The 16,938-nt window shown below is 38.9% G+C and overlaps 1 protein-coding gene across 4 annotated transcripts in view; it reads right to left on the minus strand.

The window, feature by feature from the left end:
* The window catches only part of CSNK2A1 (casein kinase 2 alpha 1), a 53,582-nt gene that overhangs the window by 17,444 nt on the left and 19,200 nt on the right, over positions 1-16,938 (minus strand). For 3 of the 4 annotated variants that reach the window (XM_042931359.1, XM_042931361.1, XM_042931360.1), the window contains exons 2-3: positions 6,655-6,864; positions 4,540-4,651 (exon numbers count right to left, since the gene is read on the minus strand). In XM_042931359.1, the coding sequence (XP_042787293.1) occupies positions 4,540-4,651; positions 6,655-6,755 (213 nt within the window). In that variant the 5' untranslated portion in view covers positions 6,756-6,864. Of the gene's footprint in view, positions 1-1,577; positions 1,675-4,539; positions 4,652-6,654; positions 6,865-16,938 lie in introns of those variants that run through there. The other variant, XM_042931362.1, reaches the window with a different exon arrangement.

A 16,938-nucleotide genomic window follows, 5' to 3' on the forward strand; every position in this document is an offset into this window, starting at 1 on the left:
AATAAATAATTTATATTTTTTTTGTGCTAAGCCTCTGGAATCAATTATATTTTATCCTCACAGCATATCTCCATTTGTACTAGCCACATTTCAAATGCTCAAAAGCCACACGTGGCCCGTATCTGCTACACTGGACCATGAGGTTTTTCCCAGGGCATCAGTCACCTCAGACTATTGATATTCTGCATAGAATTCTTAGAAATTGTTTTAAGTATGTTTTGTCTCTTCATCAACAAGATCAGTGGTTACCAAACTTCATGATCAACAGTCACCTGGATTTTTTTTTTTTTTTTTAAGTTTGAGAGAAAGAGAGCAAGAAGAGGAGGGATGGAAAGAGAGGGAGAGAGAATCCCAAGGAGACCCCACACTGCCAGCACAGAGCCCATTACGGGGCTCGAACTCACAAATGGGGAGATCGTGACCTGAGACGAAATCAAGAGTCAGACGTTTAACTGACTGAGCCACCCAGGTGTCCCTAATAGTTACCTGTGTTCTTAAATATACAGATTCCCAGGTCCCACTTAGATCTGCTGAATCAGAATCTTGAGAATGGAGTTAGAGAGCTATTCTTAGATATTTCCTAGGTTGATAATCCAGGTCTAGGAACTACCAAACCATACTGTAAATTAACCTTGTCTTAAGTTCTAAGCAGGAGGTACAGAAACAAGCAAGTCTTAGAAACAGACCATCCTCAAAATCCAGCTTTGTAGTTATGCAGCTTTGGGAAAAGCACTTAAATGTATCTGAATTTTTTTTTTTAATGTTTATTTACTTCTTGAGAGAGAGAGAGACAGAGTGCAAGCAGGGGAGGGGCAGAGAGAGAGAGAGACACACACACACACACACACACACACACACACAGATCTGAAGCTGGTTCTAGGCTCCGAGCTGTCAGCACAGAGCCCCACATGGGGCTCGAACCCACGAACCTAGAGATCACGACCTAAGCCAAAGTTGGATGCTTAACCAACTGAACCACCCAGGCACCCCAAATGTATCTGAATTTATAACTTGCCTTGTAGAACTGTTGTAATGTAAATATCACAGATAGAATAGGGCCCAATGCAAAGTAGACAATATATGGAAACTGTTACTTATAGAGACTCCCATGGTCTACATTTAATTCAATCCACAGCTTTTAGCCTTGCTTCTGTTAGAACTCAGTACACTGACTGAGAAGCAAGCTGATGAGAAGTCTCCTCTTTTTGCTTCAACTATCAGATCTTTGTGATCTGCTAGAGTATCTGGGAGATCTACTTTCCAGGGACTAACCCATCAATCTATCACCTGTTTTCCACTAAATCACTATTTTCCAACTGCCAGCTATAGCTAAGGCTTATAGCTAAAACTTACAGCTAAGGCTACTGGTTAATGAAATTTTTTTCCTACAGAATCCTTAAAATCTGTGAACTTACAAGGCTGGTTTGTGATAGACCAGGCGGGTGACTTAAACTCTAATTTAATGTGATCAACGCAACTATTTTGTCTTAATAAATAGGTAGGAGAGATCAAAAATTTTAAATAGAGTTTATGAACGAACTTCATCTATATTTACAACCATCTTTCTATATAATTACAGTGAAATATACAGTACAGTTAGGAAAAGACTGGAATACAAAAAAAAAATCTTTCCAAACCCCCCTTCACTCAAAATCATCAATGACTCCCAACAACCTAGAAGAGAGAAAAATCATGTTACCTTTTTTTTTTTGTTTTTTTGTTAAAGAAAGAGCGAGAGCACGCACAGGAGCAGAGGAGGAGGCAGAAGGAGAGGGAAAGGGAGAGAGAGAATCCCAAGCAGGCTCCACGGAGCCTGAGGCAGGGCTCAATCCCAAGACCGTGAGATCATGGCCTTAGTGGAAATTAAGAGTCTGAAGCCCAACCTACTGAGCTACCTTTTAAGACTTGAAGGAAATGCAGAGATTATCTTTTCCAGCTGACCACCAATTAACTTTCCTTTCCAAGTTCACCTTCCATGCATGGTCACTCAACATCTTCCACAGGAAAGATTTCTCTCACTTATTCCTTCCTCTTTTCTTATCTTGTGGATTCTTCCCTTCTCTACTCCCACCCATACCTATCCAAATCCTCCCCCCATTCAGAGCCTGAAAACAGCTCCTGGGAGCTTTCCCTAACCACCAGCTTCTTCTGAACTGTGAGACCAACTATTTGTGCCTTTTATGACACTAGATAACACCTCACTTTATTTTACCATATCCCTCTCCACATACATATCATCCTACAATTTACACAGAATTTCAACCTCTGAAGTATATTTCTATATACAGATTTTTTTTTTTTTAAGTTTACTTATTTATTTTTGAGACGGGGGGAGGGGCAGAGGGACAGGGGAAGAGAGAATCCCAAGCAGACTCCGCGCTGTCAGCAGAGTTCAATGCGGGGCTCAAATGCACAAACCATGAGATCATGACCTGAGCCAAAACCAAGAGCTGGACACTTAACCTACTGAGCCACCCAAGTACCCTCTATATAATTTTTTATTTGATCCCCATAACAACTGAGAAAGACAGAGAAAGCAAGATTATCTCATTTGCACAGATGAACAAAACATCTTAGATTAAAAGGATTACCAAGGTTAATTACTTTTAGAGTTTGGGTTAGAATCCACATGTTCTAATTTCGGGCTTAGTTCTGTTCCTACATGTGACATATAAGACAGATAAACTTTCCGGTTCCCAAAAGGTATGCCAAGGCATCCCCCACAAATTCATAGGGGTTCTGTGAGATTTTTAAGTTTTGAGGGAGATATCAATTAATATCCAAATATGCCAGGGAAGGAGTATACTACCAACCTGAGGTTGTTCTTAGTTTCAACATTAGATTGCACTACATTCCTTTTGATGGTGTATTTTTGCAAAGCTGGGTTTTCAGCCCTTCCTGTGACAAAAAGTAAGTACTACACAAAAACCAATGTTGAAAAGGAAATGAGTCTATTAGTGTCCAAATGATTCCAACATTCGAGAAGCTGTGCAGTGATCAACAGATGTATATATCCCAAAGCTCATCAATTATGGTCATATAAGCATAAAATAAATTATATTGTCTTTCAATTTCTGTGTATAACAGTTTAGTTTTTTTAATTTTTATGAAGTTATTTATTTACTTACAGAGAGGGAGAGCGAGCGAGCCAGGGTGTGCACGTGTGCTCGAGTGAGAGAGAGGGAGAGAATCCCAAGCAGGCTCTGTGCTGTCAGTGCAGAGCCTAACTTGGGGCTTGATCTCATGAACTGTGAAACCATAACCTGAGCCGAAATCAAGAGTTGGACACTTAAATGACTGAACCATCCAGGTGCCCCAGTGTATAACGTTTGAAATGGCACCCAAGTTAAACATTTTTTTGTTTTTTGGACTTAACTACTTAAAAGTTACTGACTCAATATGGGTGGCTGTAAATTGATGAAGTCTGGGAACCTTTGCTTCTCAGTATCAAATATGGGAAAGTTCCTATAGCAAGGAACTATATGCTAAGTTCCTGGCATATGACAGTGCACAGTACAGTCGTAAGTAACTTCCAAGTTGCATGTTGGTAGCCCCCTGGCCAAACCTGGCCTACACAGTGTGTGTATGTATGTATTTGTTTATGTATTTATTTTAGAATGGAAAAGAGCAAGTGGGGGAGGGGCAGAGAGAGAGGGAGAGAGAGAATAACGAGCAGGCTCAGTGCTGTCAGCTCAACCTCACGGACCAAGAGATCATGACCTGAGCCAATATCAAGAGTCAGATGCTTAACCGACTGAGCCACCCAGGCACTCCTGTAGTGTTTTTAAAAACTCTTGAGCCAACATTTAAAAATCAGGGGAATTCGTATATAAATACAAATTTTTATTTCCTTTTTGGAGAAGAGTATCAAGCAACACTGGACCTGCACTACTGCGAAGTAATTACCAGCCGGAGCTGGAGCACACACAGCAGTGCCCGTCGCAGGCACTTACATCACACTAGCTGCGCAGACGGCAACTGCCTGCCATTTAAAGGCCTGCGTTTGGACTCCTTAGCCTCACACAGAAAAGGTAACAACTTACTGAAAACAAAAGGATGGAATATAACTGAAAATATAGGAAATCAGTATTAGGCAAGACCTGGGAGAGAGAAGACTGAACCTTTACTCCCTTCCTCTGCCACAATCTCGCTGAGCTGTATGACTTGAGCCAAATTGCTTCTTTTGCTTCAATTTCCTAATCTGTCAAATAAAGACAACCTCTTCTGGGCGCCTGGGTGGCTCAGTTGGTTAAGCACCTGACTTCAGGTCAGGTCATGATCTCACAGTTAGTGAGTTCGAATCCCGCTTCGGGAGAGCCCCACTTCTTTCTCTCCCTCTCTGCCTCTTGCTCACTTGAGCCCTCTTTCACAACAACAACAGATAACCTCGTCTATCAACTTCAGAGAATACAGTATAAAAGTGTTAAAGCATTATAAAAACCTTTTCAAACGCTACTTTAAAAAAAAGGTATCACTATTATTTAAAAATCTAAATCCCAAATACTCCTGAAATTATAATCTCTTTCTTCTTATACTCACCTTGAGAATTTTAACAACAACTTTTTCATTATTTGTGATGTTGATGGCTTCAAATACTTCACTGTATTTACCCCGGCCTAATTTTCGAACGAGTTGGTAGTCATCTTGATTACTGTGAACAAAAAAAGTCAAAGTCACAATGATTTTAAAAGTTCAAACTATAAGGCACTAATTAACTTTAAAAACTCTACTACCAGTAGGAGTAAAAGAAATAAAAGGCATTTCCAATAATTCCCAAATTGGTTTCTCTGTATTTTAAAAATCGGGCCATTAATTAAAAATGTGTGTTCTAAATCCTAGAATTAGAAAAGTTTAAGTCTTTCAATTATTTTTTCAAATCCCACACTGTTTACATTTCTACTGGCATGCCACACATAGCTACCTCATATTAGGGTTTGTTATGTATTTATATCCAACAACAGACAGCTTTCCCTTGGAGGATAATTTTTATATACCTCTGGCCTCTCGTGCCTTGGCCCGGTGTCGGCACCTAGCAGGAAGTCAATTCATGTTGTAAGAATATTTCAATTCAGCCACACATTAGAAGCAGATTTTTCATGGACCTTTTTGCAGGTAAGTGGCTTTCAAACATATAGGCTTGACTTCCCACTTGCCCTCCAAGGCAAACTCTGAGGACAGTCCATGTAAAAAGTTTGCAAATCACACTACAGATCATGAATCATAGTTAGGGGCCTCTTCCTCTATTTTTACCCATATTCCATGACCACTAGCAACATCAGAGGTAAAAAATAAGGGAAAGGCCAACATTTTATCCCTGCCTCTGATTACAATTTAGATGACTTTGCTTTAAAGAGTAAGTCAAAATTCTATTTACTCCTGCTGGGGGCACTGAAAATCCAACATGTAACAAATTAGCCATCCATTGTCCTCAAGCAGCCAAAAAGAAAGTGAAATGAACAGACAAGGCGGATGGTACTAAGGACAACGGACACTGTATTAAGGCAGGTCTGGGGAGGAGGCTCTTAATTCTGGTGGAGTTCTCCTGTGGCAGACACAGAAAACAAATGCATGTGAGCCAAGAGTGCCATGCCAAACCTCGGAAGGGCTGTTTAGTGTTATTTAAGCAGAACTAAGTGCAAAGCACTCAATTCAAAGACAGTGGTTCAAATTTTGTTAGCAAAACACAAGTATTCCTAGAATTTGAAGCCTGTGACAAGTGAGGAATTGTTAGGTTATCAATAACAACATTTATTGATATTGTACCACTGGTTCTTGATGGTATCTATGAAGCACACTGTAACTCCTTGTGCAGAGGCAATGCATTTACTGTTAAGAATCACGGCCCAATCAGGATTACATACCCCCTTGTGTCAATATTGGGAGACTATCTTTAACCACTTACAGGTTATATACATCACATGTGAATAGATATAAAATGTAGCATGTGGGAGCTACTGCTTTATGCATTTCCAAATTGCTTTCTTTTGCACTGGATGTCAAAATGCTTTTATCACAGTTAGTATGACCTGATCAATTAAATACCTACATGTTGGGACAAGAGATACAAACATCCAAATGAGACTGCAGAGAGAATAGGGGCAAACACAACTACGGAGGTAGACTGCAACTGTTCAAAATGGAATTGGGGCTTAAATCCACGTTACACATGGCTTGCTTCATGGTAAGAGTAAACGCTGATAAGGGTTTAATTTTGTTTCTATCAGAAAGAGGACATCTTTCTGGAGAACTGTTTCATCCTTCAGTATCATCATGGGACAACATTCTCTGACCTCAAAAATACTTTACGTAAGAGTATGGTTTTTAAAATCTCTCAAGTATTAATTCTCACCTAACTACAAAGCCCTTAGGTGAGACAAGCTGACATGTAACTCTTTGTTACCAGCCTTTTATCCAGAATATGTAAGTCCAAGGAAAGAATAAGAGACAGAAGTAATTTTTAAATGGTAAGCCCAACAAAACTGTTAATTTGCCAAAGCAATACGTTGCTTCTTCACTGCTGAAGAAAACACAAATCAGGTTTTAATCTTGAGGTTTATAAATGCAGTCAGGAAGGATTCCTAACACAAATTACTCAACAAGTATACAAGAATCAACCCTATGAGTGAGGACAGTGAAGTAAGAGGAAATAATTACCCCCACTCCACCACATGTGACTCATAATCCCAGTACTCTCGGGGTCTGTGCGTATTAACATCTGTGTAAACTCTGGCCCTGCTTGGCACGGGTCCCGACATGTCAGACAGGTTGGCGAATGAAGGTGGACTTGATGTTTGGAGATCTGGCAGTCAATGTGTTCAGAAGCAGCTGGGGGTATGACCTTGTTTCAGACCTGTTTTCTTCAAACTGCAAACACAAAATGCATAAAGTCCAAGGAATTATTTTTAAAAAGCATGTGTGAAGAAAAAAAAAAACCATCTTATAATAATGGCCTCAAATATACCTCTGACTCTGGGAATGCAAGCTGGTGCAGCCACTCTGGAAAACAGTATGGCGGTTCCTCAAAACACTAAAAATAGAACTACCCTACGACCCAGCAATTGCACTACTAGGCATTTATCCATGGGATGTAGGTGTGCTGTTTCAAAGGGACACATGCACCCCCATGTTTATAGCAGCGCTATCAACAATAGCCAAAGTATGGAAAGAGCCCAAATGTCCATCGATGGATGAACGGATAAAGAAGATGTGGTATATATGTGTATGTGTACGTACGCACACACACACGCGCGCACACACACACACACACACACACACACACACACACACACACACAATGGAGTATTACTCGGCCATCAAAAAGAATGAAACCTTGCCATTTGCAACTACATGGATGGAACTGGAGAATAGGTATTATGCTAAGTGAAATTGGTCAGAGAAAGACAAAAATCGTATGACTTCACTCATATGAGGACTTTAAGAGACAAAACAGACGAACATAAGGGGAGGGAAACAAAAATAATATAGAAAAAGAGAGGGGGACAAAACAGAAGAGACTCATAAATCTGGAGAACAAACTGAGGGTTACGGGAGGGGCTGTGGGAGGGGGGATGGGCTAAATGGTTAAGGGGCACTAAGGAAACTACGCCTGAAATCATTGTGGCACTATATGCTAATTTGGATGTCAATTAAAAGAAAAATAAAAAATACAACAAGCTAAAATAAAAAAAATATATACCTCTGACTCTTCTACCTATTAACCAATGACTAGATCCCAACTGTGTCAACCACAGTGTTTCCTATTACCCGGAAAGTAAAAGAAAAAGAAAAAAAGAGAAAGAAAACAAAAACAAAAAACAAGAAACATACTTAAAACCACGCTGGCCCTAATTCTATTCTGCATCATCTAAAGTTTGGATGCTCTTTACAAGACAGCCTGGAAGGGAAAAATGGCACTGAGGACAGACCTATCAACATTACTACCATTTATACATTCCACAGAAATCATTGGCAAGAGTATCTTTCCATAGCTCAAGTAGGAGTGCTAAAAGACTAGATAGAACAGTGGCAAAGCCGGGAGTACCAACTGTTAGCCTGACTCCAATGGTTATGAAACCAGGAAGGGAATAAAGACATACATCAAAGTTCAATGTCTTTTTGTAACAATCCAAATCATTCAGGAACCTTGCATAATAATCAGTAGATCCTTAATTATAGATCCTTAATCCCTCAAATTGTGCCATTTGAAAGTCATACTTGATTTCATTAAATTTAAAAACAAATAATTTCCTCCTGATTTATTTAATACAGGAGGAAACTTAATAGAAACTGGTAGAAGACAGTAATATATGTTACCTGAACTAATGCAAAATTTGACATAAAGGGAAAAGTGGTAAACTTTTAGAAACACGCTTTCTACCAAATCAGTAAACTAAGTCTAGATAATAGGTAAACTGTGATGTCTTCTCCTGACCATTCGAATCTATTTATCTTTTCAGAGAATCCTACAGCATTTGTTGATCCCCTTTACTCTGCATTTAATTAAAATTGTATTGGGGCGCCTGGGTGGCTCAGTCGGTTAAGCGTCCGGCTTCAGCTCAGGTCACGATCTCGTGGTCCGTGAGTTCGAGCCCCGCATCAGGCTCTGGGCTAATGGCTCAGAGCCTGGAGCCTGCTTCCGATTCTGTGTCTCCCTCTCTCTCTGCCCTCCCCCGTTCATGCTCTGTCTCTGTCTCAAAAATAAATAAACATTAAAAAAAAAAATTAAAAAAAAAATGTATTGAGTCTCCAGATTTTATAACCTGAGAATGTATCACTTATGTAGGTAGGTTTCTGGCTAAGGTTGTGTAACCTCAACTTAACTACAAGGAAACATTGGACAAACCGAAAATGAGGAAGCTTCTATTAAAAAGGAGCAGTGAGGGAATGGGGCACCTGGATGGCTCAGTTGGTAAAGGGTCAGACTCTTGATTTCAGGGTCATGCGTTCAAGCCCCATGCTGGACGTGAAGCCTACTTTACAAAGGTGGGGGGAGGGACACTTGGGTGGCTCAGTGGGTTAAGCACCTTAACTTCAGCTCAGCTCAGGTCATGATCTCACAGTTCATGAGATGGGTTCTTGAGTTTGAGCCCCATGTCAGGCTCTGTACTGACAGCTCAGAACCTGGAGCCTGCTTCGGATTCTGTGTCTCCCTCTCTCTCTGCCCCACCCCTGCTTGCACTCCGTCTCTTTCTCAAAAATAAATATTTAAAAAATTAAAAAAAAAAAGGGGGGATACACTATATCCTCAAAAATGTCAATACTATAAAAGAAAAAAAAGGCGGCTAAAGAGACATGACTATATACAATGTCCTACCCCTAGACTGTATCCTGTACTGGAGCGGGAGAAATGGTATAAAAAAAAATACTATGAAATCAAATGATAAAAACATTTAGATGGTAAATTACATGTGCACAAGAGTACAGTCACATAATAAAGCAAATGGGGTAAAAAAATATTACAATAGGTAAATCTGAGTAAAGGGGATACAGATGTTCTTTGTACCACTTTTGTTTTTTGTTGAAATAACGTGATTTATAAAAACTGGTAAAATACACATAACATAAAATTTACCAATTTAACCATGTTTTCTTTAAAAAAAAAAATACAAGAATTGCAGGAGCTATAGTTAACTCCCAGCCTCAGAGGGCCAATCATGGGTGGACATGACATTACAAAATGAGACCTCATTTTTTTCTCTGGGAAATCACCTGAGTCACGTGGAAAACATTCCCCAGTTCCCATTTACTAGTCCATGTATCTATCAGTCTTATCACCCAGTCTTCCTCTGCTTTCTTAAGGCCTTGGCATTCTCTGTGAAGAGGAGAGCAAGACTACTCACTAATGAAACTCCTGAGATTCTCAAGTACTTGTTTGACCCTTGCAGCTTTGTGCCTCATCAGCTGGGACCTAATTAATGAAACGGCGGACTTGATTCTCCAGTGGGAGGAACTGCTTGCAGTTTTGCAACACCGGGAAGACGTGCTTCACTTTACTATCATGCATACCAAATAATCTGTTTATAGTAAGACAGTCATTCACAGGAATTTCAAATGGTTGGCTTTCATGAACTATATAGGGAGAAGAAAAGAGAGAGTCCTTGAACTGTACCTCAGCAACCTCAGATAAATAAAATGGCACAAAGAGGGACAGAAGATCAGTGACAGGCTGGGGATAAAGAGGGGAAGTGAAAAGATAGGAAAGAGAACTCATTAAAGATAAACATTTTATTTAGAAATAGTATTTCACTTGCAACCTCTGTAAATATGTATGTATGTTCATATACAGCCTAACAAGAAAGAAATAAAGGGACAGCCTAATTTTCTCAATTACTGATTGGTTCTTTCATACATTCCTTCCTTTGTCCATCCCTTAAGTATATGAGCATCAACTATGAAAAAACATCCTGCTAGTCCTTGGAAATAGAATAGCAAGCAAGGAAGAACAAGGGTGAGACAAAAATGCCTTTAAGATTTTATCTGCAAACTAAGGATAATGGAAACTCATTGAGGAGTTGTTTTTTAAGTAGGTTACATTCACGCCCAATGCAGGGCCTGAACTCAGGACCCTAAGATCAAGACCCAAGCTGAGATCAAGAGTCAGACATTTAACTGACCAAGCCACCCACACACCCCTCACTGTTGAGTTTTAAGCAGAAAAGTGACCCATGTGTACATTTTGAAGAGTTCACTCTGGCTGGATGTGGGACAAGCAGAGGAACAGATTTAGGGAGAAAGAAGACTGTTAACAGTGACTTATGCAGGAGCAATGACGAAAGCTTGCCCAATTGTGGCAGCAATGGAGATAAGTGCACAAATTCGAGGAACAAAATTTGTGGTGTAAAATCAATAGTTCAGGGTCGTCTAGATAATGGGGTAAAAAGTGGGAGGTGACTTTTAGATTTCTGTTGATACCATTTATGGAGACAGAAAACATTCTGGAAGAGAGCTCATTCATCAGGTTTTGGACTTAAGGTTAAAATGGAGGAGACATTAAAAAGGATGCTGAACAAGCAATTAGATATTCCAAGTCTGGAGCTAAAAGAGCCTCTCAGCTTTAAATATCTAACCCTCACAGCAATTCTATGAGGCAGCCATTTCTCTCCCTAATCTACAGATAGGAAAACAGCCTAAGTAAGTTTAGTAGCTTGGCCATAAATATCCAGGAGAGAGTTGGGATTCAAAGCGAAGGTGGCCGACCTGCAAGGTTCAAGTGTTTGCATTCCCATAGAACTGGTCACTTTGTATCTCATATACAATAGTCTTCAAACCTTAACTTCCTTGGGGCACCTGGGTGGCTCAGTCGTTTAAGCATCTGACTTTGGCTCAGGTCATGATCTCAGAGTTTGTGGGTTTGAGCCCCATGTCGGGCTCTGTGCTGACAGCTCAGAGACTGAAGCCTGCTTCAGATTCTGTGTCTCCCTCTCTCTCTGCTCCTACCTCACTTGAGCTCTCTCTCTTTCAAAAATAAACAAACATTACAAACAAACAAAAAAACCTTAACTTGCTTATTAGACACTTAGCTCTCTGAAGTCAAGATGCATGTCTGATTTATCTTTTGACTTTACAGTAGCCAGTTCAAGGCTCTACATTTTGTAGGGTGTTCATGAAATATTATATGTTGACCAAATCAAGGCTGTTTCTTTTCAAAAAATGAAATGTAATGAAAATGAAATTTGCCTCCAAAAGGTAGGGTAGCCCTATTCTGGCAATCTGGTACAAAGCTAGGAGAATCGGGAGAACAACTCAAGGGTTCCTGAGTTGCTGTTCCCTTTGCATGCACGTTCTCTCTCTCCCAGTATTATAGTTTCCTCTGTTCATAACAGGGCCACAGTTAAAATTAAGAGAATATTGTAGAAACTTGATGTTAGCAATTTTTACAACAGCTTGTTTAGAAGTTGGTGAAAGTACCTGAGTCCTAGATATCCTGATGATCAATCGTCCTACCTAGTGTTCGTAATACAAGCATATCCTAAGAAAATCTGACTTGAAGAAAAAGTATTAACTTTCTTAATAATTCCATTTTAAATGACCTAACTTCATCCTTACTGTCTCGTATGATTGCATAAAAGGAGGTGTAATTTTAGCTGATAACAATTTCATAGGCCTAAAAAGCCTTCAGAATGACTCTGAATACATGGCTATGTTTTGTTTGTTCATGCTTAGCCTAACAGAAGCCAATTAATCAACTGAAAAATTATCTTGTTGGTAAAATTTTCTCTATTAAAGTCAGACCACACCTACAACCAAAGCCAGTTATATGGCTCTGTTTGACCTATTCTTTAATAAAATGCCAGTAAATGAAAACTCCATCTAACTATGAGGCTAAAACATGTACTGCCAAAATCATAGGTTTATCAACATAAATGGAATATAGAACTAATTAATTTCTATTAAAAACTCTTCTCGCCTTCCTCAATCTCTCCCTCTAATCTCTTCTACTCCATGTGATTTCTGTTTTTCAATCTGGCAACTAAAAAGAAAACTGGAGGCTTAGTAAATGATCCCAAACCAGAAAACTGCATGTCTGATTAATCATCGTACCAATGTATTTTTATAAATAAATTTCCCAGCAGAACTGGAAAAGATTATTCTGGAACCTTAAATTTAAAAAGTTAAGTCCATTTTCAAACTTCAATACAGTTTTACTAGTTCTTTTAACCCTAATGTTTATGAGGGTCTCCATCTTAAAAACAAAACAAAATAAACCCTCCCAACCCTAGATAAGCCATAGTGAATGAGTAATATCTCATAATCATCTAGACGGCAAAGATTTCTATGGTAAAAAATGAGGAATGTGCTTATATTGCACTGACTGCATGATTTAAGAATGCTTGTTCAGAAGAAAAGCAGTTGTATAAGGAAAACAACACCTTTTCAGCACTGCTGCAGAGAATCAACTCTTCTTCCTAGCAATCAGGCAGCATACACTGCAAAGAGATGATTTGTGGAACAAACTCAGGGAGAACACAACTAGATACTTGTGACTTGCAGAAGCAAAGACAAACAGTCATAGAAATTTGCCTTTTCCCCTTTCAAAGTGGCTATGAAATGAACACAAAAAAGCAGGAGTTAACACAATCGGAATTACTTGTTTCATACGTCCATAGTTCCCCTTAATTTCCCATTCTCTCTTCCTTTCAAATCAAGAGCAGAATGTCCACTCAGCAAGCATTTATTAAACAATTATTATGTATCAGGAAATGTGTGCCTATTGCTGGGAAGGGATTATTTCTCTAGGCCTTGGAGAATAAAGAGAAACTATCTCTGCCCTTGACAAAGAAAACAGACCATCACACTCTCAAGCGATTAGTGCTTGAAAGAGTGAAGTCTAAGATGCTCTGCAGGAATTGAAGGGAATTTAAGTCACCCACCAACCCAGTGTCATTCATTCAACAAATATTTATGGAGTACCTCAAAGTCTGGGGAAGGCTGCCAGGGAAAAAATAACATCTAAGCTTAGTTTTGAAGGATGCACAGAAATTACTCAGATGAAAAACAGTAAAACAAGAAATTGAAAAGCACAAGACTTTAAACAAGTTAAGAATTTTAAAGACCTGTAACGTTATACCCTAAAATTACCAAAGGCTGGCATACCTTGTCATTCCCTATAAGCAGCACACCAGATCAGCATTCCTTTTTTTTTTTTTAATTTATTCTGGGGGTGGGGGTGGGGGCGGGAGGGCGAGTGGGGGAAGGGCAGAGAGAGAGAGAGAGAGAAAGAAAGAAAGAGAGAGAAAGAGAGAAAGAGAGAGAGAGAGAGAGAGAGAGAGAGAGAGAAAACGAATCTTAAGCAAGCTCCACACTCAGTGCAGAGCCCAACACAGCCCAACGCAGGGCTGGATTCCATGACCCTGGGATAGTGATCTGAGCCAAAATCAAGAGTTGGATGCTCAACTGACTGAGCCACCCAGGCACCCCTCAGCAATCCTTTTATATCTGGTTTGAAGAACACTAGAGAACACTCTACTCGACTATGTGTGCCTTAACAAAAAATTATTAACTCATAACCACTGCAGTTCAGATCTCATTCTCTTCCTTTCTCCACTCATACAAATAAGTTCTACTACAGAGGTCACAAAGCAAAATGCCTAGAAAGGACAAATAAAGAGCTAGCGGGTGTAGATCCACGAAAGTGTAATTGGAGCTTCTCAAAGTAAGAAACCCAGATTTTTGCAGGTAATTTCCCTGTCTTCAGTAATGGTGGGCTAGGTTATTTGGGTCAATCTTTCCACTGAGAACAGCTAAAAAGAACGGATTAAACACACACACAAAACACACTCTCTCTCACACACACACACATATATACACATTCTTGTTTTCTCTCTCTTAAATAAAACAGATAAACAATTATAGCCTATAGTAAAGAGAAAATGAGAACCCAGAGAAGCAAGCAAGCCCAAAGGGTCTTTGTTGATCCCTGAAAATTAGAATTTTGTTCTGACAGGAACCAGAGCACAGGGCCCTCAAAGGGTAGAAGTCTAATAGGAGACTTTCATAATAAGCTGACTTCAGAGGATTAAAACTTTAGGGTGAGAGTGAATGAGAAGTGGAAGATCCAGGAAAGAAATACAACTCTATGGAGGGAATATCAGATTAAAAAAATTGTTTTCAGGTGGTTCCTGGACCTGTAATGTCCAGATACCTGATATGAACAAGCTCTCTGTGGGGGGGGGGGGAAAGCACCTTGCTATTATAGACCTCGAATGATTCCTACAAATAATTTTTCAAATAGAATACACAGCCTGTACTCAAAGATAACCAGGTATTGACAGAAAAGACTACAAGGGTAAGACCTGGCAGAAAAAAACCGAGAAAAGACATACAGAGACTTCTGATCTTATCAAACTCAAACCAACCACGTTGATGATCTCACGGTTTGATGATGAGTTTGAGCCCCACATCAGGCTTTGCACTGAACACACAAAGCTTGCGTCAGATTCTCTGCCTCCATCTTGCTTGTGTGTTCTCTCTCTCAAAAATAAACATTAAAAAAAGTTTTTTAAAAATTAAAAAAAACATGATTATGCTTATAGAAATATGAGATAAGCTTCAGAATACTAGCAGGGAACAGGATACTCTAGAAAGTAACAGATTTCAAAAAGTGAAAAGAACAAAATAGAATGTTTAGGAAGAAATAAAAAATAACAAGTGAATTGATTTAAGAGTAAATTCAACAAAGTTGAAGACAAAACTAAGAAATTGGAAAATAGGCCAGTAATTATCCAAAATATAGCAGAAAAGTCAAAACTATGGAAAAGGAAGAAAGGAATAATACTGTGAAATGGTTTAATATACTTTTGATCAGTACCAGAAGAAATTGAGAAAATGGGAGACAGCAAGGGCAATATATATTTGAAAGAGGTGTAACAGCTGAAAATTTCCCAGAAGCAATCAGACACAAACACATTCCAGAAGCCAACAAATTCCAGACAATAAATAAAAAGAAATCCACAACTAAACATACAATAATAAAACAGCAAAGACAAAGACAAATCTGAAAAGCAAACAGAGAAGTTAGATTACACTCAAAGAAGCAACAGCAGAACAGCTGATTTTCCAAAAGCAACAATGAAGCCTAAGACAGTTTAATACCTTCAGCGTGCTAAGGAAAAAAATCTGCCAAATTAAAATTCTACATCCAGCAAAGATCTCTAAAGAAAGAAGATAAAACATAATCCCGGGAAGTCCGCGTGGCTCAGTTGGTTGAGCATCCAACTTCGGCTCAGGTCATGATCTCACAGTTCATGAGTTTGTGCCCTGCGTCGGGCACTGTGTTTACAGCTTGGAGCCTGGAGCCTGCTTTGGATTCTGTGTCTCCCTCTCTCTCTGCCCCTCCCGACTCAAGCTCTGTCTCTCTCTCTCTCAAAATTAAACATTAAAAAAAAAAAAAAAAAAAATGGGTATATATAAGTATATATATATATATATATAAGTGTGTATACATATATATATATATATATATATATATATATATATATATATGTATACACACACACACACACACACACATCCATCCATCCCATTTGGAAGGTCTGTGTTGAAGGAGAAAGAGCAAAAAAAGAGAAAAACTATGGAAAAGTTCAAGCAACCTTTGACTATTAATATTAGACTTTGGTCAATTATGGCTCCAAGTTTAATACCTACAATGGTATCTACTTATATAACAAAAATACCATGTATTTCAAAACTAGAAAGTGGGGGGAAACAGAATGATAAAAAGAACCAAAAAAAAAAAAGGGGGGGGGAAGAAAAAAGAAGAAAAACCCCAGAACATAAACAGAAAAAAGTTAAACTGAAATATGGCTAATTATATTCAATATAAATGAAATAAATTATCCAGAAAAAAATAAAGACTGTCAGACTAATAAAAAAACACATCCAAATGAACTAGAATAACGAAAACAGTTCTGAGAAAGAAAAATAAAGCTGGAGGAAGCACACTATTTAAGTTATTTACTACAAAGCTACAGTTATTAAAAGTGTGGTAATGACAAAAGGATAAAACAGTGGAGCAGAATGGAAAGTGCAGAAATAAATCCCTACAAACATGGCCAATTGATTTTTGACAATGGTACAAAAGTAGGTCAATGGGAAAAGGGTAACCTTTTCTCTAAAAGGTTTTAGAACATTTTAACATCCATATGCAAAATCATGAACTTGACTCTAAACCTCACGTACCTTATACAAAAAACAATTCATAATAGAGGCACCTGAGTGGTTCAGTCGGTTGAGCATCCGACTTGGGCTCAGGTGAGCTCCAGGTAGGGCTTCGTGATGATAACGCAGAGCCTGCTTCAGATCCTCTGTCTCCCTCCCTCTCTGCCCCTCCCCTGTTTGTGGGCACTTGCTCGCTCTCTCAAAAATAAACATTAAAAATAATTCATAATAGATGGTGGATCTAAATACAAAATGAAACATTTTCAAAACTTTAGAAGAAAA

Source organism: Panthera leo, chromosome A3, assembly GCF_018350215.1.
Source record: "Panthera leo isolate Ple1 chromosome A3, P.leo_Ple1_pat1.1, whole genome shotgun sequence".
Taxonomy (NCBI): domain Eukaryota; kingdom Metazoa; phylum Chordata; class Mammalia; order Carnivora; family Felidae; genus Panthera; species Panthera leo.